This window comes from Mauremys reevesii, linkage group 18, assembly GCF_016161935.1.
Source record: "Mauremys reevesii isolate NIE-2019 linkage group 18, ASM1616193v1, whole genome shotgun sequence".
NCBI lineage: Eukaryota > Metazoa > Chordata > Testudines > Geoemydidae > Mauremys > Mauremys reevesii.
Genome location: NC_052640.1, coordinates 17699843 through 17726502, shown reverse-complemented (window position 1 = coordinate 17726502; position 26660 = coordinate 17699843). Strand labels below are relative to the sequence as shown.

At 40.8% G+C, this 26660-nt stretch overlaps 1 protein-coding gene across 2 annotated transcripts; it reads left to right on the top strand.

Moving 5' to 3' along the window:
* Positions 1-1404: 1404 nt before the first annotated feature.
* UBE2L3 (ubiquitin conjugating enzyme E2 L3) lies at positions 1405-26660 on the top strand. 2 transcript variants are annotated; one of them, XM_039504778.1, is made up of 4 exons: positions 1405-1553; positions 11344-11439; positions 19008-19194; positions 24537-26660. In XM_039504778.1, exons 1-4 carry the CDS (start codon positions 1527-1529, stop codon positions 24689-24691), a joined length of 465 nt encoding a protein of 154 aa, XP_039360712.1. In that variant the 5' UTR covers positions 1405-1526; the 3' UTR covers positions 24692-26660. The 2 variants fall into 2 exon arrangements, with proteins under 2 accessions (XP_039360712.1, XP_039360713.1); XM_039504779.1 differs by lacking the exon at positions 1405-1553 and adding an exon at positions 4564-4596.

Sequence of the window (26660 nt, the reverse complement as noted above, 5' to 3'; positions counted from 1 at the left end):
ACTCAAAGGAATTTATTCTGTATGTTTTAATGAGACTTTTAAAATCTCTCATAAGTTTGAAATTTCACCCTTTCAAATTGCCTGAGTTTGACAGGACTCTACAAGTTTGCTGTAAGACTTAAAGCTTTTCAGGAAAGAGGAACAGCATTTCCTGAAGATTTAGATTTGCCAAGTCTCAGTCACTTGGGGACATGTCCAATGCAGAGAGGAACTAAGGGGCACAAATACAAACAGAATGGAGTTGGGTAGTACTCCCAGAAAGGATTGTGCCAACAATGCGCATTAGAGAGTCTACTGAAAATTGAGAAGCCAGCTGGGGAGAGATGGAGTTGGGGAGCAGCCATGTTTGGAGACTTAGGAAAAGGCTATAAAGCACATCAAATTGTTGTGTTGGTTAGCATTAGCTATACTACTCACAGATTTCATTCTTCCTGGAGAAAGTAGGAATGTATAGCTACAGAGGGGAAGCCAACAGGATTATGGCACCTGAACTAGCTGTGCTACTAGTGTATTTTGTGGTGGGGCTACTCAGCACATCTTGTCTGGTATCAGTGGGGTATATGATAGTTCCCGGTCTATGCTGGAACTGCAGGTCCCCCCGCACACTCCTGTAAGGGTACCCAAAGAGGGAGTATTTGTGGCTCAGAGAATCAGATGGATTTATTCAGTAACATTTCCTCTTTCCACAGGTGTTTCCATGGAAGATGATGTACAGTAAATAAAATACAACACAGCAGCAGCAATAATAAAGACAGTAAAAAATGGAAAATACTAAACAGCCCAACCCCAACAGCATAAAGGAAGAGGCTTTTAAAACTGTCTTAAAGCTAGTGCCAAAAAAAGGTGTGTGCAACGCACTCTCCAGTTTTCCCTTCCTTCAGCCCAGAAGTGTGAATGCTGGGTTCTTCCTCTGCCCCACATCAGGGCTCGCCAAGATGGGCAGAGGGCTGGAAGAAGGGTCCCCTCCCCTCTTTCCCCCTGTGCCCCAGGAGGATTGTGTGTGCAGATCTCTGCTCTCTCTCTCTCTCTCTCTCTCACACACACACACACACAGGGGTCGCCAGGAGCATTGGGAGGGAGCCCCCCAAAAGGGGCCCAGGGGGTCTCTCTCTCTCTCTCAGAAGGGTGGCAGGTGCAGCTCCTATGTCCCCATTGAGGGTGCAGCTCTCACTCGCAGTGTGTGCCTGGGGGAGGGGAGTTCATTTTTCCATGCAGGCCTCCGGGGAGGGGGGACCCCCGCTCCTGTCCCCAGGGCACAGACCCCCTAGGAGGGGAAGGGGTGGTTACTCTCCCCTTGCCCGGGGCTGCAGGCTCTCCAAGGGAGGGGAGCGGGGAGCCTCTAGCTCCCGCTGGGAGGGGTCTCCTCCCCTGCCCTGCCCCGCGAGGTGGGCGCTGGGCGGAGGGAGGGGAGCAGCCCGGGCGCAGGAGACAGGGGCCCCTCTCTCCCTCCCTTCCAGGAAGCGCAGGGCTTTAGCCGCCCCGCCCGCAGCCGCCATGCATTGTGGGGCAGCAGTAGCAGATCCAAGATGGCGGCCAGCAGGAGGCTGATGAAGGTAACATCCAGCGCCGCGCCGGGGAAGGACCGAGCGGGGGGTGGCTGGGGGAGGGGGCGCTTCCTCCCCGGGCCCCCTCCGTGCTGGGGGGCAGCGACCCTCCGCCTGGGGGCGCGCGGGGAGCTCTCCCCTCCCCCCGCGGCAGCCCGCGGGACGAGGAGCCCGGAACGGGAACAGCCGGCATCTAGGCCGCGCCTCGGAGGGGCCTCGCTCCAGCCGCCCTGCCCGGGGCCGGGCTCCAGGGGGTCCCAGAGCCCCTGCGGCCGCCCGGCCCCGTGTGGGGAGCCAGCGAAGGGCGCCAGGGGTGCCCCGCGCCGGGCCATGCGCCTCCCCGAGGGGGCTCCTGCCGTGACTAAGCAAAGAGGAAGCTGGTGCGGGAGGAAATGCCGCCTGGCTCCTGCCGGGGGCTGGGGCTTTCTCCCCCCGGGCTCGCCGGGATGGGGACGATTAGCCCGAACTGGCTGCAGAGCTGCCCGAGCGCCCGGAGCCCCGACCCGCCGGGACCATGAGGCTAGGATGGGGTGGGACGGGCTGAGGGTTTCCGCCTCCCGGGCTTATTTTAAGTTTGTTTTTGTCAGGCGTTTTTGTGCTTTTAACGTTAATCTGCCCCGCATGTGAGGGAGCCATGGCTGGTTTATCAAGTTGAAATATGGACCTGGGTTCAGAAGTTACTTCACTGAGTTTGCCTTAGACACAAATCCTTTTCTGTTTCTAAACCTTTATTCCTTCTGACCTGTGTATAATCATGTAAAGAGTGGCCGTAGCCTGTGGTGGTTGATTTTTACTTAAGAATGGTTTTATTTAATAGTTTTATTTTATTCTGTTGTTCAGTGTTGTATCTTTATTATTTGTGTTCTTGTAATAGCTCTCACAATGTGTAAGATGCTTTTCTGATGCCTAGGAAGACAGTCACTGCCCCTAGAAGTTTACAGTCTTATGTATCAGAGGGGTAGCTGTGTTAGTCTGGATCTGTAAAAGCAGCAAAGAGTCCTGTGGCACCTTATAGACTAACAGACGTTTTGGAGCATGAGCTTTCATGGGTGAATACCCACTTCGTCAGACGCATGTAGTGGAAATTTCCAGGGGCAGGTGTGTGTGTATGTGTATATGTATGTGTGTGTGTGTGTGTGTATGTATATGTATATATAAGCAAGAAGCAGGCTAGAGATAATGAGGTTAGTTCAGTCAGGGAGAATGAGGCCCTTTTCAAGCAGTTGAGGTGTGAAAACCAAGGGAGGAGAAACTGCTTTTGTAGTTGGCAAGCCATTCACAGTCTTTGTTTAATCCTGAGCGGATGGTGTCATCTTATGTAGTGAGTGACATCATTATCATCAATTCAGACTGCATACTACTCAGGGCAGGGATCTGCCACACTTTCTGTATAGCACCTAGTGGGACAGCAACAACTGTAATTATCTGTGTACCTGGTACTGTACAAACATACTATGATCTTTGCACCTAGGTGTTCATAACCTAAATCAGATAGATGATATAGTTTAACCACATGATACGTAGATGCAAGGACCAAACTGAATGTTGTGCAATGTTCTTCATTTTTTACATATCTTGTACTTGATGGGAGAGAAGTTTGGTGCCACTTCCGTTAGTTTTGTTCTTTTAAGTCTTGATCCTGAAACTGGCTTCAGGCAGGTGGAGCCCTGCCCAGAGCCTCACTGAAATCAGTGGGGTTCCACCCGGACACAGGGTTCTATCCTTGTTGAGCCAGATGCTGGATTGGGGTCTGAAACTCGAGTTACACAGATGCATAGTTCATACATTCAAAAGTGCCTGAGAATTATAATGATAAAGAGAATTGTGATAGTTTAAGATTTCATTTAAGATTAGCTTTGCTATTTTAAATTTGTTCTGAGTGTAGATTGTAATTTAACAGTAGAGCACCTTTGATGCAGAGTCATGCACACAAGATAATATCCATAACCTCAGCAAGGAACATAAACTGCTCCTAAGGAGCTTGGTGGACTGAACTAACTTGTGGTTTTGTTTATTTTTTGATATATTCTGTTTTTAATAATATATCTCATGCTACCACATATGAAGCTATTGTTGCAAATATGTCAGAATAAGAACCCCCTCTATTTCACATGAACAAGAGTAGTTATTTTATGTTTTAATAAGCTTAGCTTTTCTGCTTCATTTGAAATTGAATTTCATATTCAGAACCATATATACCCTTTTAAAATTTTTGTAAGGTAAAAAACGTACATAAATACTCTTAGTACATTTCTAAATAGGAGCAAAAAAAATCTTAAAAATTTGGAGGGCTGCAGAGGCAATATTTAATATTGCTAAGTATCTACCAAAGCTAGTTATCATTCTGCTACATTTTATGGCGTTAATAGTATTGCTGCAGTATGTTTACAGAGACAGTATATAGATGTTAGTTTTCTGAAGTATTTGATTCTTCTGTCTGCACTTAGACATGTCTCTTCTAGAAGAAATTTGTGGCCAAACATTTGATTGATTAGGGAGCGTGGTGGTGGAAATAGAGAATCTATTACTAGATTTTACTTTCATTTTTGTTTCGTGTTCATGAATTGTGGTAATCAGAAACTTTTCCCCATGAGTTCAGCAGCTGCATAATGCTCTTAACAGTTCAGAAATTACCTTCTTATACACCACCATTAGTAGATATTATTACTCACCCCTATCACCCCTCCCCGGTTTCAGGATTTTGGACTATAGTACAATTCCATTGTACCACAAACTGCACCCGTAAGTGTTCCAGTGCCAAACAGAGTGTCTGTTTTTTTTTAATAGTGATGACAATTGGATGTTTTCTCAGTTATTTACATTATACTTTTTAAACAAACCTTAGGGTCATAAAATGTAATGAATGCTTGAAACCTCAAAGGAAACCCAATTTTAGCTCTGTATTTTCATACTTGTTAATAATAATAATAATTTTAAAATCTCTGAATTTTCTTGCAGATCTTTGAACTAAATATAGTTTGTTTTATAACTGAAAATAAATTTGGAACCTCCTGCAGATTGTTCAAACTATAACATGCACATGAACAGGGATGTAAGTGAATGGAAATTTGTTTTATTTTAAAAGTGTTGGAATTTGGAACCATTGAGTGGATCATGGTTATTTATTTGTATTACACCAACAACAAGAGGCTGCACTTGAGATCAGAGTCCTGTTGTAGGTGATAGTGCTTGCTGTGAAGAGCTGACAGTATAAATAGACAAAACAAAGTATGGGAGATTGGAGTATTATCCCCACTTTACAGGTGAAAACTGATCTCTCTTTAAATCGAGAGCCAATATTTATTTAGTCTTGGCAGAATTCAGTTTTTATTTGTTATAATTTCAATAGATAATATTGATGTTCGTTTTGAGTATTTTTTAGATTTTTATCAATTTAATTTTTTACATTTGTGAAATTATGGGTCTTAAGCACTTTTATCTATTTTTATCATTTTAAATGTTCAGTTGCAGGAAGCTATGGGGAATCAGAAGATTATTTAATGACAGTAGACACTGAGATTCAAAAAATTCAAGCTTTATAACTTAAAATACAAATTGTCAATATGTCAAAATATACAAAGTAAATATCCTTATATCAACAAATTATAGCTGTTTTTACTAGTCCACTTGTTAGTCCATTTGTAACAAGTCTAATTCAAAAGTCAAAATCCCTGGATTTTGACTCTCTTCTCAAGCAGCATTTTTCTTTCTTTGCCTGGCTATACATTTTAGTTATTATTGATTGAAATATGTTGTTTATTTGTGACAGTGAAATTGATATTTACCAATAAAAATCAAATCTCTCAAATTATATTTAATAACTTACAAATCTTAATATGACATACTAAAATTTACACAAATGCTATTGTATGGTTACAATCATAAACATTCAAAACAGGGAGGGAGGTGTTGTGGTGGTGTCTATGGGCCTGAGTCTATTGTGCTAGGCCCTGTACAAACAGAAGATAGATAGGGGCCTTTTATCACAAACTCTTATTCATCTGAATAGTCTAATTGAAGTCATTGGGGGCTACTTGCATGAGCATTTTACAGGATCAGGCCCCAAGTTTATCATAACAAATGCAGTTAGCGGATTAAGCCCCGAGTACATCAGACCCAGTTTTAATCTATGAGCCACCGTGACAGCTGTGCTCCTCTAGGACAGTGCAGATCTCAAAGCATGTGAGAGCTGGTGACAAAGCATTCTCTGTCGAGGGGATCCAGCTATGGAACAGTCTTTCAGAAGAGATGTGGTAAATCTGGAGTCTGTCTTAGGAAACCCTGTAAGGCCTTCCCTTTTGAGAGAGTTTTTACACCATAGCTGACGCTCAAAATTCAAACACCCCTTTTATTTCCAAACTGTTACTAACTCCTACCCACCAACACCACAAAAACCCTACCTCAAGAAGAGTTTTGATCCCAGAAAGGGAGGAGTGCCAGAGACTCCATGGTGTCCATAATAAAGGATTTTGTTATTGCTGCTGATTTTATGCAGAAGTCACTTGGATACCACAGTGATGGGCAACAGTATAAAACCCTAAGATAGATGGATGGAGAGATGACATTAGCTGGGAGTACAATTAAAGATGGGAGGGAGGCTTATATGGCAAAGGTGGTCACGTTACTTGTCTTTGCGGATATATATCATGTTAAAATAAAATACCATGTGTGGAACTTGTACTTCTGTTAAATTGGGTTGGGACTACTGTATATAGAGAGATGTACTTAAAAATGTAATTAGTAGTCCAGAAGACTCTCTTGGACAGTATCTGACACTCCTTCCTCAGGTAAAGCTCCTGTTGAAGTCCCAACTATAGTATGACCAAGTAAAGGTTTCTATTAGGCCTATAATGTTTCCATTTCCTGGTTTTTTTTTAAGGTTAAAAAAGTATAATTAATATTCTGTAAATGTAAGCTTTTGTTTTTGTGTGTTTTAAGGAAGTGAGGAAGGGCAGAAGGAAGATTATTTTAATCTTTTCTTTGTGTACTCAGTTGCATAGTCAAACATTTATGAAGCAATGAACTCCACAGTGAAATAAATCTCAGAACCACACCCATGTAATTAATGTTGATGCATGTTATACTGTTTACAACACTAAGGCATAATGTAAATACACCACCAAATTTGAGAATTTTGTATTTTTAATCAGTTTTTTTTCAGTTTATAGCGTTGATACTTTGTATGTGTAGGTTTTTAATTGTTCTGGCCTTTACTCCTCAGTAACAACTAGTCAGGAGAAACAAACTTTGTCTGTTTTTGTGCTGGCATTTTTTTAAAAAAAGCTTACACGTTTTACAGCAGGAGTGAGAACAGTGTGGTTTTATAACTCAGAAATGGGTGACGATATTTTACTCAATTCACTTTTGAGCAGAGATCAAACATAGAAACTTTCTGCTGGAAAGAAGAATTATTCAGAAAATATAGTATCAGAGGGGTAGCCGTGTTAGTCTGGATCTGTAAAAGCAGCAAAGAATCCTGTGGCACCTTATAGACTAACAGACGTTTTGGAGCATGAGCTTTCGTGGGTGAATACCCACTTCATCGGATGCATGTAGACAGAAAATAAAGAATAGGTGAAAACACAAAATTGTAATGTTTCAATGGTGCCTTAAATATAGCTTTTATGAAAATTAAATATTCTCATGGATTTTTATTTAAATGTGAAGTTTTTTTAAAAAACACTACCTTGCAGTACCAGAGAACCAGAAATTGAAATAGATCAACTTCTTACAACTGGCTAAGGGACATAGTCATCATAAGTGTTTTTATGTTTAGAAATTGTTTACCTACTTTTGTTCATAAATAACAGATTACAGAATATCTTTTCTCTATTCCATTTATTTACTTTGTGCCTGATGCAAAGCTTATTGGAGTCAATGAGTGTCTTTCCATTGATTTCAATGGGCTTTGGGTTTAAACCCTTTGTGTATAGTCAGTTTCCCTGTGTAGACAATCATTGAGGCAGGCCTCAGTCTTGGGATGGTTCATATGCGCAAGAGTTTGCAGGATTGGGACCGAAGCTGTTTTTCCTTGTTTGTGTGGCTTTTTCAGAAAGCAGCATAAACATTTTTTTTTAAACCTGTTTATGAAATCACAAACTGGCAGAGGGACTCAGGTGCAAGTGCAGTATTTGAAATTACTTTTAACTTTTTTTTTAATTGACTAGATTTCAAGTTGGCGGCATTTCTTTTTCTTTTTGCTTGCTTTTTGAATTTTTAATTTTAAGCTGAATTTGAAATTTATGCTTTCAAACAGCATAAATGGTGAGAATTATTTTTTTCATTTTCAGTAATGTAACATACATAAGGAAAAATACTAAATGTTTTTGTGATCATGTCCCTTCAGTGCTGTACCTGAAGATTAAATATTACATATCAAACAGTATGTTCTCCATTTTATATACTGTACTGTGGTTTTTATCTGAACATGTTGAAATACTTTACAAACTTGAAGTCCCAACACATCCCTGTAAAATAAGTAGATATCTCCATGCTATAAAAGAGAAATCTGATTCAGCAAGGTCACACGCAGGGTCAGTGGCAGAACTGGAAATAGAATTAGGAGTGTGCATTCCCACTTCTATGTTCTAGCTATTAGTGCACTCTCTCATAGTCACTTATTTACATTATTTAAAACAACAGCATTAAAGGGGATGGGAGAGAATGGGAATTCAGCTATTCACTACATTTCTAACCTTAAGGTTTCCTTTAGGAAAAAAATGCATGTTTGGCCTCATTCTCTCACTTCCAAAAGTCCTTTTTGTCCTTTCAGAGTCTGTGATATTAAGGTGAAATTAGTCATTTTTCTGACTCTGAACATGGTACTACCTCTTACCAGCCTGTTGCATGTGGACATTCAGCAGAATCATATTTTCTTTCTTCTTTGACAAAAATATGTTTTTATTCATTAGCTATGTTGCCTTTGCTGTGCTAGTATTTTATTATGAATTGTGTCTCACCAACAAAAGTAACTAAATTTCTGTTACAAAATCTTTATTCCTGGCAGTGCACTAGCCAGAAAGAATACAGTTTGTTTTGCAGCTTCCTGGTTGAATTTTCAGGGAAGTCAGTAAGCAAAAAGCCTCTTCTAAGCTGAATAAGTTTAATATGGAAGTTACCGATTTGCAATAAATATGGAACCTCACAGTGCTACTTTCAGTCAGTCATTTTTGAGTATAAAGTGAAACTTTAAGCAACCACACAAGGGACTGACAAAAAAAAATTGTCTAATGGACATGGCCTTCTAGTAAAGGCACAGTAGGATTGTACTCAGAGACTTGATTCTCCACAATCTTGCACCTTGTGTAGTCCATGCCTGTTTAAAATATATGTATTATATTCTAGTCTGAGTTGGCAACTTTTTATACCTACTTTGTACTTCCTTTGCATAAGTAGAAATTGCTACAGTAGGTGAAAGGTCGTGGAGAATCAGGCTCAGATATTCGGTGATACTTGATGGGGTGGGGTGGGGGTGTCTCTTGAACGGGTTTCACTATTATATGTCATTTCAAATGGAAGAGCTGCAGAGCCAGTAGGGTTACTGGGGGAAAAAAATTAATTCTCTCAACTTTGAGTGAAGGAATTTAAGGAAATCAGAGAGAGGCTTGCTGGTTCATTTAAAACTTTCTTTGGTTACATACAAAGCTTAATAAAATTGTGGTGATCACAGTTAACTTCTGCACTGTATTTATTGCATTTCTTAAATCAACCACATTACAGACATGTCAAGTTTTTAAAACAAAAGTGAGAGTTTACCTCTTTAAATTAACATCATTTGTTTTTTTTTCATTCTAAAGCTTACCACACTTAAATGTGTTAATTATTTTGATGGAGACAAAGCGACTGATCACGTTGATAGTTAACTTGTCTTTATATAACTACTTCATCCTTCATCTGTTTTTATATATATTAGATTGTAAGCTCTCTGGTCAGGAACCATATCTTCCTGTGGTTTTTATATAACACCTAGCACAATGTGATTTTGATCCTAAATGGGGGCCATTTGAGAGAAACTAATATAAATTATACATATTATATAAATCTCTATTGAGAGTCAGATAATGTCTAAAATAAACAATTTTTCTAACCATCTGTGTTTTGTGGGAGAAGGCATCAGTCATGCATAAGTTCTACTTTAAATGTGTGCTGGTGATCTATCTGTATCTGTAACTTGCTCTTTTCATGATATCCCATAAGTTATTTTTGTTTTAGAATGGGCTTCATTGTTTAAAATTGTGGGTTATGAAAAAGGGTAGTTCATTGTGACTCTACGACAGTGCTACATGCAACAAAAATGAACCAGTTGAAAACGCAGCTGAATTACTTACATACTTCCTGAGCCTCTCAGAAAACCACCACAATCTTCTGCGCTTTTGAACTGAGACCTTTTGTACTTTATGTCCAAAACCAAATACCTAGCATAGTACTAGATTCTTAGTTAAAATGGACATGTGATGCCTTATTGCTGCTGCTAATAAAGGTTATCTTTCACTGAACAGCGTTGTTTAGGTTTAGCATATCCCTATGAATGGAAATCCATGAGACTTTTGATGTGTGACTTCATGCTCTAAAGCATAATCTTACCACAAAAAAACCCTATTTCTGTAATATCGAACAAGTTAGGGTACATTTAATGGCAGTGGAGCCAGGGGACCAGACTAACTAGTCATTTCTAGTGTCCCGAAGACAAGTCTTAACCTTATGTTCTGGACATGCTCCTTAGCTGTGCTTATATCTATTTTGACATACACTAGAAAATGAACCTTTAAGTATGTTGTATGAGAGTTTGGACTTTGGTCTTCCTGTTGAACTTCATTTAATCATGATGCCAGAGTAATGCTCTAGTTCTGAAAGAATAAATGTAGTTTTTTGTTTCATTGGGAGTGCCCTTTGTAAACTACTGATGTATTTATTAATACAGGAAATAAACATAGTGTTTGTTTTCCTTGACCTAAACTCTCTTAAAATATCGTGTACACTTGTAAGTAATTGGCTTATTTTTCACTGAAAACTAATAACGTTTTGGCTCACAAGGCCTGTCATTCTCTCCGAAATTTCTGAAGGAAGGGAAAATATAGTTTCTTAGCTCATGCAGTTAGTCCTGAAGGTTGTAAGTATCCAAATGGCTGTAATATTGCTGTTAACTTAGAGCTTTGCCTACATGATGGAGGTGCACTGGATTGGTTTTTAAACCAATCTAATTAGACTGTACAGACCTCTGTATGGACACTTATTTTGGTTTAAAATGGGCATATTTCATTTTAGCTTAAATCTTAAACCAAAATAAGTGTCCACACAGTGGCTTGTACCAGTTTAATTAGATTTATTTAAAGGTATTATTTTAAACCAACCAGTGTAGCTTTCTCATGTAAACAAATCCTAATACGTCTGTTACTTGTTTTTGTAGCTGGCAAGTTGATACAATATTCTCAATCCACAAATTGTTTGAGAATAAACTTTTTAAACAAATGAATATCTGATATACAAGTGAGTGTAACAAAAGTGTAAATAAAATATATAGCTATGATGCAATATTATTAACCATGCTTCTGTTGTAGCTTCATGGCATATCTCTTAATTCAAGAAATAAAGATTTTGATTCCCTGGCCTAGATAACCTTGATTCTTTATAGGTGCAGGAATTCCATTTGTTTTATTAATTATGTGACTTCTGAGACCACAAACTCATTTAATATAAAACAAAGGACCCTATTTTCACCTCTGTGTTTCTTGAAAAAAATAAATGAACATACTGCTTATTACTGTTATTAATGTATACTTACACTCTGCTTGCTTTTCAGGAGCTTGAAGAAATCCGCAAATGTGGAATGAAAAACTTCCGTAATATCCAGGTTGATGAAGCTAATTTATTGACTTGGCAAGGGCTTATTGTTCCTGTGAGTATAGAACACTTACATTGTTCTTTAAAGCAATCCACAGACCATTTGTACCTGGTGATGACTTGTGTTGAGGGGGGAAAAACTCTCACAAATCCATAGTCTATTAGTACTGTAGGTGGCCATTATATAATTGTTGCACCTTGACAAATGGGTGATTATTTGCTGTTATAAAACATTACTTTGGTTATTCTGGTTATGTTTGAAGAAGAAAAGATCCAGTGAATGGTTGCACTGAAAACATACCTGTTGTTTACTGGTTATAAAAATAACTAGGCTTAGCAGGATTCAGTTTTAATTTATAACTGTTGGTAAATGTTGATTTCAGATGTTGCACTGAAATTGACAAAAAAGAAAATCAATTGGTAACTGTCACTGTGCCTGCAGCAATCAAGTGTCGCTGGTCCCTCTGGCCATTCGGGGGGTACTCTGGAGCCCTGTTGTCAGGGGAGTGAGTGGGTGGTTCCAGCTGCAGAGGGCTCTCTGCGCCTCACCTGATCCCACAATGGGGACAGAGCCGAGCCCCCTGGCTGGGACTGCAAGGGAAAAGACAACAAGCCTCTGGCTGTGGGGGAGGCCAGCCCACTGCTGAATGGCTCCTGCAACAGTTCAGGGAGCCCTCTGCAGCCTCACCAGCACGGACCTGTTTTCTCACACACCAGCTGAGAGTGCCAGGAGACTGCAACTTTCCCTGCATCTTGCAACTGTAGGGATCGGGTATCACCAGTGCTATGGCCATGTAGGGAGCCCACTGCAACTTTGCTGTCTCAGCCCCACTCCCTTACTTGTGTGACTGCAGAGTTGCAGAGGGCTCTCTAGACAGCTGCAGCACTAGTGACACCCAATCCTTGCAGGCATTATGTGCAGGGGGAGGCTGCAGTTATTCTGGCCCATCGGCACAGAGATTCCTGGCCAGGATTGCAAAGGAGGACCTCAAGCCCCTGGCTGTGCAGGAGACCACCCTGTCCTTGAAGAGTTCTTGCCTGGGGATGGCTCGCACGTTCCTGGCTGGAGGGTGAGTAAGTGGGGCTGGTGACACCTAATCACTGCAGGCACAAGATGTAGGGAAAGCTGTGATTCTGGCCCGGCAGACTAGAGACCCCTGGCCGGGACTGCGACGAGGAGTCAGTATTGTCCCCAGCCAGGGAGGAGGCCACCCCACTGCTGAATGGCTCCATTGCTGGGCAAGAGCCATTTAGCAGTGGGATGGCCTCCCCCAGAGCCAGGGAATCGTCTTTGTCCTTCTCCTCTTTCCTCCTTGCAGTCCTAGATGGGGGTCTCTGCTGTGCCCTGCCAGGACCCCAGCTTTCCCCGCACCTTGTGCCTGCAGGGATCCATTGTCACCGGCCCCATGGCCTTGCAAGGAGCCCTCTGCAGCTCCGTTGTCAGAGCCCCACTTGGTCATTCACCAGCCCAGAGCATGGGAGCCATCCCCAAGCAGGAACAGTTCAGCAGTGGGGCCTGCCTCATGACCTGGGGCTAATCCTTACCCTGGCCAGGACTGAAGGAGATCTCCACTGGGCCAGGATGACTGCAGCCTCCCATGTACCTGGTGTCTTGGGCCCCTCAGCTGCACAGGAAACCCCCTGCAACCCTGCTGTTAGCGCTGCCCTAACCCCAGCCCTACCCCCCACAACAGTAAAAATCAAAATAGTTTAAAATAGGAAAAAAAACTTTTTAAAAAAAAAAAAAATTCAGCAATAAAAAATAGAAAAAATTGAGTTCTGCCAGCACTAAACGTAACCTAGGTTTGTATGTGATGCATAATGAAATTTTTTAGAAGTCTCTAGGGAAGAAGGAGGTTTTGAGATTAAGGTGCTAAAGTGGATTTTGGGAGATCTGGATTCAGTTTTCAGCTGTATCACAGACTTCCTTCCTTCATGACCTTGGGCAAGTTACTTATCTCCTGTCCTCTGAGACAATTGGGGTGTAGGTATTATCTTATCTCACATATCCTCACAACACCTAAATCCATAGGTACTTGGGAGAGGCTCCAATGCTGTTGTGATGGGCGTCATATTAGTACCTAGATAGATGCTTGAACACTTTAGGCCTGATCCTGCAACTAGCTCCATGTGAACAGGATTGGGGCCTTAGTCATATTGTGATGTTGTTGCCCTGCTTCTTTAGTGTACAGACACTTTTAATCTTAAAATGTTAAAATAACACCGTTTGTTTGAACAACGGTATCGGGTTAGTTTGTAAACAAAGTATGTTTAACTGAAGTGTCATAGTCCCCAAATGGCATTGTTTTACAGTCACAGTGTTCTAAGTTACTTAGGCACTTCTGAAAATTTTATCCAAGAATTTTACTTGCTCTCAAAGGCCTAATGCATTTTAAATTAGATTTTAAAAAAGCTGTGTAGACTATAAAACAAACACTGTTGTAAGGTGACTGAGCATTTAAGTTGCTTAACAATCACTTATTGTCAACTTAGTTGGAGCGGGGGAGAGAGAAAGATGTAGGCACACTACTATTTTCCAGGTATCTGTTTATGTGCAGGTAGCCCATAATTCGCGGGTCACGCAGTAACATGTAAAGAATCTTGTGTTTTGAAACAGCTAGATTAAGCAAATACAAAAGCTCTAATGCTTTGTGTATGTTGGCACTTAGATCATGTTAGTGAATCTATTTTTACTGTTTTCAAATGGTTCCTGTTAATTTGGTGTAAACATAGTATGCCTGGCCATTATGATATGGTGATAAGAGTATTAAAGCGGTTATGGTTGTATCATAGTAGCCAGGCAAAACATATTTACCTCATTTTGGCAGGAGTAATTTTGAACTTGTTTTAAAATGGCTCTGCTGGTATGCTTTCTATGTCCGTGAATATGGGCCTAAATTAACAGGTCTTAAACTGGTGCAGGCAGTACAAAAATAACTGGAGTCCAAGGTGTGTGAAAGAATTAGGCCTGGATTTTTGGGATTGGGTATTTTAAGTTAGGCTCTAAGTGCTGGGTTTTAAAAATCTCAGCACCTCTTGGAAAATAGGCCACTTATGCACTTAGATGACTTTAGGCATCCACTTTTAAAAACCTTGCCCGTGATTTTGTACCTTTGAAAGAGAAGTGGGGGGGGGTGTGATTTGTAAAGTGCACTAAGGCGCTGTGCATTAATTGGTCTGTGTAGAATCTGCTGGTGTGCTTTAACAGCATGCTTTTGTATTATGTGAAAGCTCACTAGGGAACCTTTAGTGCGCACCAGCAGGATCCACAGGGATAAATTGATATGTTAGAGCGCTTTGGAAAGCACACCTCTGTAGACCGCATTACCCCACTGTTTAGACAAACCCTAAAAGTAAATTACTACTATACTAGTCAAATCAGGGCTTTGGAGCGGAGCTGGAGCAGCTCCGGAGCAGTGGAGCTGCAGGCTTTTGCCTGGAGCTGGAGCGGAGCTGGAGCACAGCTCCAAAGCCCTGAGTCAAACAGAGGGATTTGTTGGAAAGGGGAAGGAAGGAATCCAGTGTATTGGATTGTCTGGTTGAAGTCGTATGGATTTTCACCTTCTTTATTTTGGGCATTTTCCACTACCGAGTTCCGTGTTCACTTTCCTGGATGAACAGCTGCATCTAGTCTGTGGAAAGGAGAGTTGGGCTACTTGGACATCAATGCTACCTTTTGGTTAGATGCAGTAGAAAGCTGGAGAGAAATATAATCTGCATGTGACCTTAAAGACTTTCAACATCAACTCTGCAGTGCCTCTGGCTTTTAGTTAAAAGCCACTCCTGAACATGGATCATGCGTGCTACATCGAGATTCTTGCTGATCCTTTGGATTTGAAACACTGTAGAACAGGGGGTCCCAAACTCAAATGACCATGTGGCCATGAGGGCTAGTTCATTGGCCTGAGGGTCGTATCACTGATACACAGCCCCTCGCTGCCCCCACTCCACCCCTTCCATTAGGCCCCGCCTCTTCCCATCCCTTCCCTGCCCCCAGAGGGTGCATGAGGGGTGTGGTGGGGGCTCAGGGCGGGGAGTTGAGGTGCAGCAGGAGGTTGGGGTGCAGGCAGGGGGCTCAGGGTGCAGAAGGAGGCTGGGATGCAGCAGGGGGCTCCGGGCAGGGGGTTGGGGTGCAGGAGGGATGTGGGATGCAGCAGGGGGCTCAGGGCACAGGGTTGGGGGGCGGGGTTCAGGAAGACTTCAGGCTCCAGGGTGGCAGCGGCGCACACTGGGGCCAGGGCAGGCTGCCGGCCCCGCTGTGCTCCGGGAAGTAGCTGGAACCATGTCCCTGCGGCCCCTGGGGGGGGGCACAGGGCTCCGCATGCTGCTTGCTGTGCCTCCAGGTACCTCCCCCGAAGCTCCCATTGGCCGTGGTTCCCTGTTCCTGGACAATGGGAGCTGCGGGGGCGGGGGTGTGCCTGGAAGCCAGGGCAACACATGGACGGAGCCCTCTGCTTCTCCCCCGCCCCCAGCCGCAGGGACATGATGCCAGCTGCTTCAGGGAGTGGTGCGGGGCTCGAGGGGGGCAATCCTGCAGCTGTACTTTGCCCACCCCTGGCCCAGGGGGAGGCGGCCTGTGGGCCACGTGTTTGAGACCCCTGCTGTAGAACGACTGATGCAAATAATCCCTTTGAGTCTTTGGTGCCTCTTTTGTGAATAAAGTGAGCAGGATTTGAACTTTAGAGAGGAGATTTATATTAAATAATATATTTTTAATAAAACACTGTTTATGGCTCTTGTATAGCATTTTACTGCTTGGGCATTCTTCCTAATCAGTATAAAGCTGAGAGTATGCCTTTCTTTTTAAAGAAAAACATTTTATGATTATCTGTTCCTTAAAAACCAAATTAAAAAAAAACCAAAACCTCAAAATGTTTGAGCTAAAAAAGAAAACAGAAAATATGTAGCTTTAAAAACGAGGTGTCTGTTTTAAATAAAGATTTCTGCTCATTAAGACTTGAATTTGGAATACTTTCCTCTGCAAAGGTTCATGACATCACAAACACCAAAAACAGCATTGCAGGGAGCTGCATCCCAAAGACAGCTTTAGGTTTTTGTTACGTGCTTTTGCAGGAGAAACAGAACTTTGAAATTGTGTTTTGGCATGATTATGAGGAAATTATTTTAAAATAATGTTTTGTCACTGAATCTACATGTATTAAGGATCTTAAGTTTTTGTACGTATTTAAAAAGCACCTTGGGTCCCCATTTAAAGGGAGGACACAATCAATACAAATAATATTCCTCTCCTTTCTATGCTTAACTGGTCTAGAATTGTCTGAAATTCAGCTACCACACTTTGAATAAACTTTTTTTTTTAATTGGCAGACATAATCTGGGTACAGATGAAATCTTTTTGATGTTGTTTGCTTTTGAAGTACCAGGTATATGTTGTTGGGTTTTTTTTAGAATAATTGTCGGCACTTTTAAAAACAAATTATCAGTGTTTCAAGTAGCTTTGGCTAGTTATTGATTGTCCAGTTCTGTGTTTTTAATCTCCCTTCTGGGCAGCCCCTCTCCACAGCTTTTGTAGAAATGATGCTTGATGTACAATTGAGAATTGATCTGGCATATGCAGTAGGCCGGCTTATTGAGTGATATTTTGTGTAATGTTCAGTTAAGGTTGTTGTGGAGGATACAGTGCTAGAAGTAGCCCAGCCTGCGATATTTGTCCTAGAACATTGTTAAAGAAATAAGCAGTTACCAGGTTATGAAACAAGTCAGAGACAGCTTGTTATCTTGGGTTTTTCCTCTACAGATGTGTGTGTGTCAGATTTTTTTTTTAAGCTTGTTTTACATGACTTATAACAAGACATTAGTTTAAAAAAAAAAAAAACCTTTCAGGATAAGATGGTTTCATGTTCTATACATTGAAATAAATTTATCCATGTCATTGAATTTCTGTACTATATTTGTTTCAATTTCAACATATGAAACATAAAAGAACACTGGTCTGAGACTCCATGTGCCCTTGTAAAATACATTTATTGATGTATCATAAACTGAATCTTTTTAAATACTGGTCACAATGGATGGCCTTTTGGGGAGTGAAAGGTATAGCACAGACATTCAAAGTGAGCATTACCGTCATTCATGTTCAAGTGTAAGTGATGAACAACCCTTTGCATGCAATCTTTTAATTCCACTTCATGAGTCAGATCCTTACCCCTGCACTGACCTCTTGATGCTGGGAATAAGGGTTATAGCTGTATAAAGTAGCCAGGATTTGGCCAGCGCAGGATTTGTGTAAGATTTTCAAGCCCTGACTCGAGTGTATGTGGGCCAGGGTGAAGCCGCAGTATGAAGTGTTGCAGAGATTCCAGGCAGCACTGCAGCTCATAGGACACCCTGTGCACGCTGCTGTTAGTTATACAAGCTTCCAAGGCTGACTAAATTATGCCAGGGTCACTTGAGAAGACTGGATGGATGTAAAGTGGCTTAAAGTCACCTTCGCCACCCCACATCCTGTCTTGTGAGTTCTGTTCTGTCTTCGAGGACAACACCGAATCTCTCCCCATAGGTATAATGCCGTTTTCCTTTCCCTGTAGAGTGTTGTTCTTTTCCTAAAGATGCTAATACTGGAGAGCTCATTTTTAACTTCTAGAATGGCTTTGATTAAAGGGATTGGACTGACTGGCTGCTAGGTGGGGGAAGTTAAACTGTACGCTGAGTAAAAACTCACTTCCAGCTATTCAGAATCTCTTTCCCCAGTATCCTGAGTAGTTTTATCATGCTGAAATCCTTGTTTGCAGTATAAAATGTTATATTTTGATAAATCAACTTGATATTTTTAGAGTTTTTCTTCTGGGTTTCTCAGAAAGTAATTGAAAAACATTTTTGAAACTAGGACTACAGTGTCTAGCAGCAGTTGCTATCAGTTTCTGAGCATTGTCTTGTTCAGTTTCAGCATGAAGAATCACTCTCCCTACTTTCATAGTCCTCTCACTGTACTCCTCCCAAGATGATCTGATGAAAGGCACCCGAAACTGCATATGAATTTAGTGTTCTCATCAGCAGATGCAGTGAATATCTGTTTAGTAAAAAAAAAAAAAAAAAAATGGTCAGCAGACTTTATGCAGTCAGCTAAAGCAAAAAGATTCTCTCAGAACATAGATGGAAACCTGACAAGTCAAATTGCTCTGTTGTTTGTACCACCATATTGGGAGAAATTAAATAACTAGGTTTAGAGACAGAAACCGAAAACTTGAGGAAGAAAATTGGTATCTAAGAAAGGACTTGAAAACCTTTATGAAATTGGGAATAACAAACAATTGTGAGATTGGAGGCCTTTTTATCAATGTCACAAAGTTCTGCTTTCACCAAGTAGAAATGTCAATCACCCCTCAGTGCTGCCATAACATGTGTGGCTTTTATTTTCCTTTCAAGATAAATACAGATACTGATAAAACACTATTACCCCTTTGCAAAAGAATATTATGGTTTTGATGATTTCTGGCACATAAACCTAAATCTAGACATGTGAATGGACTTGAAGGCCTATTCAGACAACAGTGTATCTTAAACATGGACCATTCAAAAGACTGAGATCTATAGCACACAGTCCCTTCAAATGTATCTGTTCTGATGTCTGAAATCCCTTAATGTTCTGTCTTCTCGTTGCAGGACAATCCTCCATATGATAAGGGAGCCTTCCGAATCGAAATCAACTTTCCAGCAGAGTATCCATTCAAACCTCCTAAGATTACATTTAAAACAAAGATCTATCACCCTAACATCGATGAAAAGGGGCAGGTTTGTCTGCCAGTAATTAGTGCTGAAAACTGGAAGCCAGCAACCAAAACTGACCAAGGTAAGACACTGTGTATGGTGAACTTAATCTCAAGTAACTGTGTTGGTTAAAGCCAACGGATGCTTGGTATTATTGTTTGGTAGCTGATCTTCCAAGATATCTGTTGTCTGTAGGTTTGTGCAATGGATTACTCCCTCTGGGAATGTAGTGAATCAGTGGTAGTTGATCTTCAGTTATATGTTAGGATAATGCAGTGACTTCGCATGTGTTGCTGTGGAGCTCTGTCATTGATGATCAGAGTATCAGGTCTGAAATACCTAGAAACCATAGAACTACAGATTCAAATACTAACAAAAATGGCTCCTCTCTTAGTTCTTAAAAGATGATCAATTGAGTACTATGAGACTTAAAGTGTGGAGGTCTCTTGGATAAGACCTTAAACATTTTAGGGTATGGTTGGGTTTGAGGGACTTTTCTATTTCCGTTTGTTGTCAGGCTGAGGATTTGTCTCCGTTTGGTGCTGGCAGAGCTAATTGGTTTATATATTGGTATTGAACGCTGTTGGGTGATTATTGTAAGTATAACTATTGTTAGGGAGCTCCTTTTTTATATGGGCTTTTTTTAGTGTTATAAACCCAAATTAATAATAGAGAGATTCTATCTTTCATCAGAGCTTTAGTGACCACAAAGAGCTTTTTTTATGTAGAGGCAGAGTCTGTGCAGGTATCCTTGACCAAAAACTTCCCTTCTCCCAGCCCCCATCTGTCAGTTTCTTGCCGTGAACTATGTGTTGACAGAACCAAATACTGTAGATACATATGGATGTCCATGAAAACCCTATGTCTCTGACTTCCCCTTTTCACTTCCATATACTCATAACTTCCTAATACTATGCTTGATCTCAGCCCAGAGAAGGATTTAGGAAAATAATTGAGGTATTTTTGCCCACCAGTAACTTAAATAGCCAAATAAAAGCCACCAAATCTATTATGTGGTGAGTCCTCCAGGAGGAAAAGCCCTTTAGCCAAACGTGGGGAAAAATTTAAGTTAGAACTGTGCATCTGCTAAAAACTTAAGGTGGCGCTTCAGCAGTCTGCTGCCTGGTACAGAAGAGTAAAAGGAGAACTATACAGTCTCTCTACCTGGTCTTACACCTGGACTTTGCTCAGCAGTTTCAACTGATACTAATAATTGAAAATAGCAAAATCCTCTTTTAAAATCAGGGGAAAAAATAAAAATGGCTTAAAAGCAGGAATGTGAAAAAACATTTCCGATCCCACCGTTTTTGCTGCATTTTGCAAGTTTAAGCTGTGTTTAAAAGAATTCAGTTTCTCTCTTGCAGTGGCAAAGAGTCCTTCACAATGTGAACTCACTGCTTGTTACCCCAGCCTTGCATAAAACTGTCTGCAACCAAATATTGGCAGTCTGGCTGAGGTGAACATTCCTCTTATCATACAATCGTAAGACTGGAAGGGACCTCGAGGTTATCTAGTCCAGTCCCCTGCACTCTTCCTCATCCCCGTTCTGTGCTGTGAGATGTGACTTTCAAAGTCTGCATGAACCAAAGGAAAAAAAGCAACATCACTCAGTGCAATATCAGGATAGCTTTAAACACACAAATGTCAGGAAAGGGGAAAGTTAGTATATGAAAGGTGGGATGAGTTGAGACCCCTAAGTGCACCTCTTTAGGCTATACTACATATTAAGGCTACAGCCGCTTAATATTAAAAAAGATACATGTGTAGTGTGATGGAATTACTGTTAAGACTCATCTTAATACTATTTTAGGGCCTGACTTGTGTGTGTTAAATGTTTTTTAAATTTAATTATGTAATGTGTGTGAAAGAGGAGCTGTGGCATACTGTAGTGTTGATATATGGCTTGGTATGCAAGCATTAATATGGCAACAGCTCTCAGATGCAGCAGTCTCATAAGTCAACTGTGAAACCAGCCAATATCAACACTACATTTCTCATACTTTATTTAAACAACTCTAGTTTAAGGTAAGCACATGTAAGCCAGCCCCTACCTTAGCAGTGGAGGAATAGGTTATCCTACTGGGATCCAAGTTTTGGTCTCAAGCTACGTTCCTTGCTCCCAGGTTGGCGAGGGATGGAGAGTGATGTGAATGCAATGTGTTACACCCTCTGGCAGAAGCACCGCATGTAGTATTCTAGTAACCACTTTGGTGAACTCTGAAATGACGTGATGGATGCCAGAGTGATGAACAGAGTCCAAATCCTCATCTGCTGAGACGCTGTTGTGGAGTTGAGGGAATAGGGGAGCATGGGGAAATATGAGTGCATTTAAAGTTGGGAGGTATGGAGAAGGAAGATGATGTGCTTGCAGGAGAACAGTAATTTGTAGCCTGATTTGAGGCTGTTCCACACTCTCGAAAACATGTCCAAACACAGTTATCCTCCCACAAGATTATAATATGGTTCATCCTTATAGCATTGATGAGACTGAACCGTGTTTTAACCATGCCCCTTGAATTTTGCTACAGCCTTTGCAACATGTTACAAGAGTCTGTAGCACATTTCAGGATGCTGTGTTGTAACCACAATAGTTTGTATTGTAAAGATTGTTGTACAGTGTAGTTTGGACTATAGTGTCAACATATTTAACATGGGAGTGATATGTCTTGTACATTAGGAACCTCTTTCAGTACGTTAAATTATAGATAAAATATAACTTATCAAGACCACTTTTGTCAAACTCTGTTTATAATACATATTCATGATAGTCTTTCATGCACCATCATTAAGGTTATGATTTGGTCACGGAAGTCAGGCACACCTCCATGACTTCAGCCTGCAGCAGCTGAGAGCTGCAGGGTACCCCCACCTCCCGTGGTGGCTGGGAGCTGCGGGGAACCCAGAATGGCGGGGGTCCCCTGCAGCTCGCCAGCCACCGAGGGTGCGGGTGGTGGTGGAGAATCCACGTCCACTCACCAGCTGCTGCGGGTGGCGAGGGATCCCTGGGAGCTCCTCAGCTGCTGCGGGTGGCGGGCGAATCCCCTGGAGCTCCCCAGTCTGGGGGGAATCCCACAGAGCTCCCTGCGCAGTGGGGAATTTCCTGCAGCTCCCCAGCTGCCACAGGCGGGGGTCCCTCCCAGCCACTGGGTGGGGGAAGGGCCGCAGCTCCCAGCCACGACAGAGCAGCGTGCTCAACCCTCCTCCCTCTCCGTTTTGTCATGGACATTTTTAGTAAAAGTCATTGACAGGTTGCAGCTTCTGTGAATTTTTGTTAATTGCTTATGACAGAATCATAGCTTTAACCATCATCCAGCCAACGTCCATCCATAGAAATAATTACAGGGCAGGAATCCTCATTTAACCAGTGTTATTTCTATAACAGACCTGTTTAAAATTGGTGGCTGGGGCTTGACTACAAATACAGGAATGTAGTGGTCAGTTTATGGTGTGTGTTCTCTCTCTAGGTTTATTCTCCACTATTTGACAGTGCAGCATAGCCCATTTTGACAGTCAGCACTACTGATGTGCTTGTCCGCGTACGAAACAATGAGGAAGTTATGGTCCCTACCCAAGAAACTTGCAATTGACACTTTATCCATCTTATTTCAGAGCAGGTGTTTAAAAAACAAATCTTAGTCTGCCTTTGTCCCTATATATTATATTCCATGGGATGTATCTGATATCCAAGAATGTGCTGCCTGAAATTGTCACATCACCTGCCTCTTGATCATCACCCTCATGTGTAATGTGTCTTGGTCCCATTTACCAAAGCTCCTGCTCGCTTTTGACACTATATAAAAGTGAACTAGAGCTTTCAGATGTTTACTAATTTGTGCACTTTTGAATATGTAATCTATAAAACTTTGTAAAACCAGTGATTGTTTTAATCCTATTACACTTATTTCCCTTGGTTTCCTTTTTCAGTGTTTTTTTCCTCCTCCCAGGAAGTCTTTTTGGTTGGTGGTTTTTTGTTTGGTTGGTTTTTTTGTTTTTTTCTTTAACTTGCAGTTCAGGATAGTTGTTGCAAGAATCTGATAATCCCATAGCAAAAAGTAACAGTTGTCTATCTGCAGTGAGCTTTTAGCTAGAGTCTTCTGACATCCAGGGCATTTCAGAATTTTGCTACTAGAAAACTACTTCCTGTCTATTAAATATAGAGTAATTTTCATTTGCGGACCCTTAAAAAAATTTGAATGGAGGTGCAGACCGGGTTGGAAATCTTGTACATAGTTTGCGTACCCCCAGGGGTCCACGGACCACAGATTGGAAACCACTGATGTAGAGAGAAACAGCATTAGTGTTCTACAGTATTTACTATAGTAGAGACTTCCCTCTGTTATACAGGTACTATATTTATCAAGCAACTGTGGTGTTTGAGGGAAGGAAGCTTCCTTTAAATGATTTTTATAACCAAACATTCCAGAGAGCTGCTTTTCATTCCATATGACAGCTGGTTACCAGTGTGGAAAATATTCAGTTAATAAAGTTTTGACATTGCTCCCATGCTCTTCAGGCAACTATGTTGTATATTGTTTGAGACCCTTAAATCTGACTGGGGGTGAACTCCTCTATTTTTTCCATACACCTATTTTCTGTAGATCTAAGATATTTATTGCAGATAACCTACCTTCCATTTGTGCATGCTCCTCTTAATGATTGCACACAGTGTAGTACAGTATGAGAATTTGTGATTGCTGCAGCCTGTCAGTTTAGCTAATTAGTTCCTAATGGCTAAAGGAACATTTAAAAAAAAAAAAGTAGCTTTAGATTTCACAGCAGTATGCCAAGTCCATCATTTGAGTGCCATGGCTAGTTTAGTTTAATGTGATTAGTTAAGACTGACATTTCTCATGAAGAGCATTGACTGTTTTAGAGCATGGTCATGAATATTGGGGTGAGAATCACCCTGAAGTATTACCAGTATGTTCATCGAGTATATCTTCACCAGCAGGTATATTTGGCAGTTCATGTCAGAGTAATGGTAGAAATTGTTTCAGGAAGTGAGAGAATATCCAATTTATTGTATTCATTTTAGACCAGGTTGTTTGTAACAATGGTAGTTTCTTCCATATGTAGCTAGATAAAATACATTTCATCAATCGCGCCAGTTACTTAGCCAGAAAATCTGGAATGCAGTGTGAGCTGTATGGGATTTGTCTATTCGTTTTCTAGTGTCAACTTCCAGTTTTTCCTTCTTGAGATGAACTACGAATTCAGAATCACTACCAAACTAAAATTGTGAACTGTGTGCAGTTGCTTTGTACTTGTTTATATAATGTATTGGTCTCTCTTTGGAAAGCATACAGATTTATAGGGTCATTCTTTAACACATTTAAACTCCTATTTTTAGTGCATCACTTACATTTTGGCTATTTAAAAATTAAATGTTCACATCACTGACAGTACTTGTACTTCTTTTGACAGTAATCCAGTCCCTCATAGCACTGGTGAATGACCCACAGCCCGAGCACCCCCTTCGGGCTGACCTAGCTGAAGAATACTCTAAGGACCGTAAAAAATTCTGTAAGAACGCTGAAGAGTTTACAAAGAAATATGGTGAAAAGCGACCAGTGGACTAAAATCTGACACGATTGATGTCAGCAACGTGTGTTAGAAGATCCGGAGCAGTGCATTTCAGACACACCACAAAGCAGGACTCTATGGAAAATTGACAAGTGCCACCTTTTGGTGTTTACTTGTGGCTGTTACTAACTTTCTACAGTTTTCTTAATCAAAAGTGGTCTAGGTAACCTGTAAAGAAAGGATTAAACATTTAAGATGTTCTAGTTCTGCTTTCTTTGTTTAAAAATCACTGCTTCAGTATACTTTAAAGGATGCTGTTTCTTTTTCTTGTCAGAATTTATCAAAAATATCTTAGACTTATATTCTGCCCTTAAAATTCAAAAGGTTGTGGCTGTTATTTCTTCTTTTCCCTTGCAGTTCCCACTATCTTGCGTTCATTTAATTTTCCATTTAATTTTCTTCCCCCAAACTGATGTCTTAGAAAATATATTCCTGTCCTGACAGAAAATGGTTGAATGTTTGGCAGTTCTGTTTACTTTTCTCTTTAAATGTTGCACTGTGCTTTGTGGGACTTAGGTTGCAAGTTCCCCTTAACTTCAGTTTGTAACATAATAAACAAAAAACAACCCCCCACAAAAACAATCAGAAACAAAGCCTAGGTCGTATGTAAATCTGGCTGATGTTACCACAATAATGTTTATTAAATGGGGAAACCCAAATTTTGTGTGCGTGATTGAATTAAAATATGACTTATGTGCTGGTTTTGGAAAACTGAAAACAAAATTGTGTAGCCAATGAATAGTGGAATGTGATTATGAAGTTCTTTCACTTTAATTCTTAATATCTATGCAGACTAGCTAGGAAAAACTTGCACAGAACAGCATTGCAACCACTTTAGAAGAGTTTCAGAAATTGGGGACCAATAGGTACCAAAGTAACAAACTGTGTTTGAATTAAAAATTGATACTTTTTGGAAATGTTAATTTTGAAATTAAAAGTTAAATCTGACACCACGGCTAGTCATTTGAGTACATCTTTCCATCAAAATGTATTATGAAACCATCTGTATTTTTTGAGATGGGCCCTCCTGCCCCCCCCATTACTGTATGATTTTTTTGAAAATGGTATGAGAATAGCATTAAGCAATAAACTAATAAATAGAATACATTTCACTAGTACTGTTCAGAAATATCTGTAAGAAATAATATACAACACTTGAGTTAGATGATACTTTAAATATTCATTGAAACACTCCCTCCTACCTTATTTTTACTTGAATAAGTTATTTTCCCTTCAATCTAAGGTGGGCCTGCTCAGATAAAAGGACTGTTCAGGACTCAATATCCTTTATAATCTAAATGTTTTTCATATTTTTAACTGCCTGTTTTTCCCCCCCTAAATCTAAAGTGAGGTCATAGCCACACAAACCGCCTTCTCTTCCCAACCATTAGAATTTTGATATCTTATTGAACAAGCAGGGTTATTTCCAGAAATTAGGAGTGCATATCATTTTGATGTGCAGGAAGCTGTATTAGTAAATTCTTCACACCCAGATGGTTATTTGTACTACAATCAGCATTAGTACAGCATCTGTCTTTGCAATGTTTCAGCACTTACGTGTGTCTAGGGAGCAGTAGAGAAACCCTTTTGGTTTTAATGTCTTGTATGTTTCCTGTCTTTTCTGCTCAGCCCTTTTTATCTAGATCCAGCTTTGATTTAGAATTTAGCATAAAGAATGACAGCCCAATACCTCTGTTGAAAAGTAAAACATTTTATAAGTGAGGGAGCTTAAGAACTTGGATGTTTAAGTATTCTTAGACAGATTCTTTGGCAGGTAAATAAAGTTAAACCGTGGTCACCTTATGTAAAGAAACTTGCATTTCCTAAGTGTTTTCAGGCTCGGTGAGAGCACTGTCTATTACCAAATTTTCACATCTTTGTGTCTTCATTTGCAGCAAGTGGGTACTGATTTTGTTTCATTCACGCTCACTGATTCATAATAAAAAAGCCAAATTATTCGTCAAA

Excerpts from the sequence above, each read along its gene's own strand:
- UBE2L3 (XM_039504778.1), top strand. The coding sequence starts at position 1,527 with ATGGCGGCCAGCAGGAGGCTGATGAAG. Across the intron at positions 1,554-11,343 it reads CCAGCAGGAGGCTGATGAAG|GAGCTTGAAGAAATCCGCAA; the intron begins GTAACATCCAGC and ends CTTGCTTTTCAG. Across the intron at positions 19,195-24,536 it reads AGCAACCAAAACTGACCAAG|TAATCCAGTCCCTCATAGCA; the intron begins GTAAGACACTGT and ends TTCTTTTGACAG.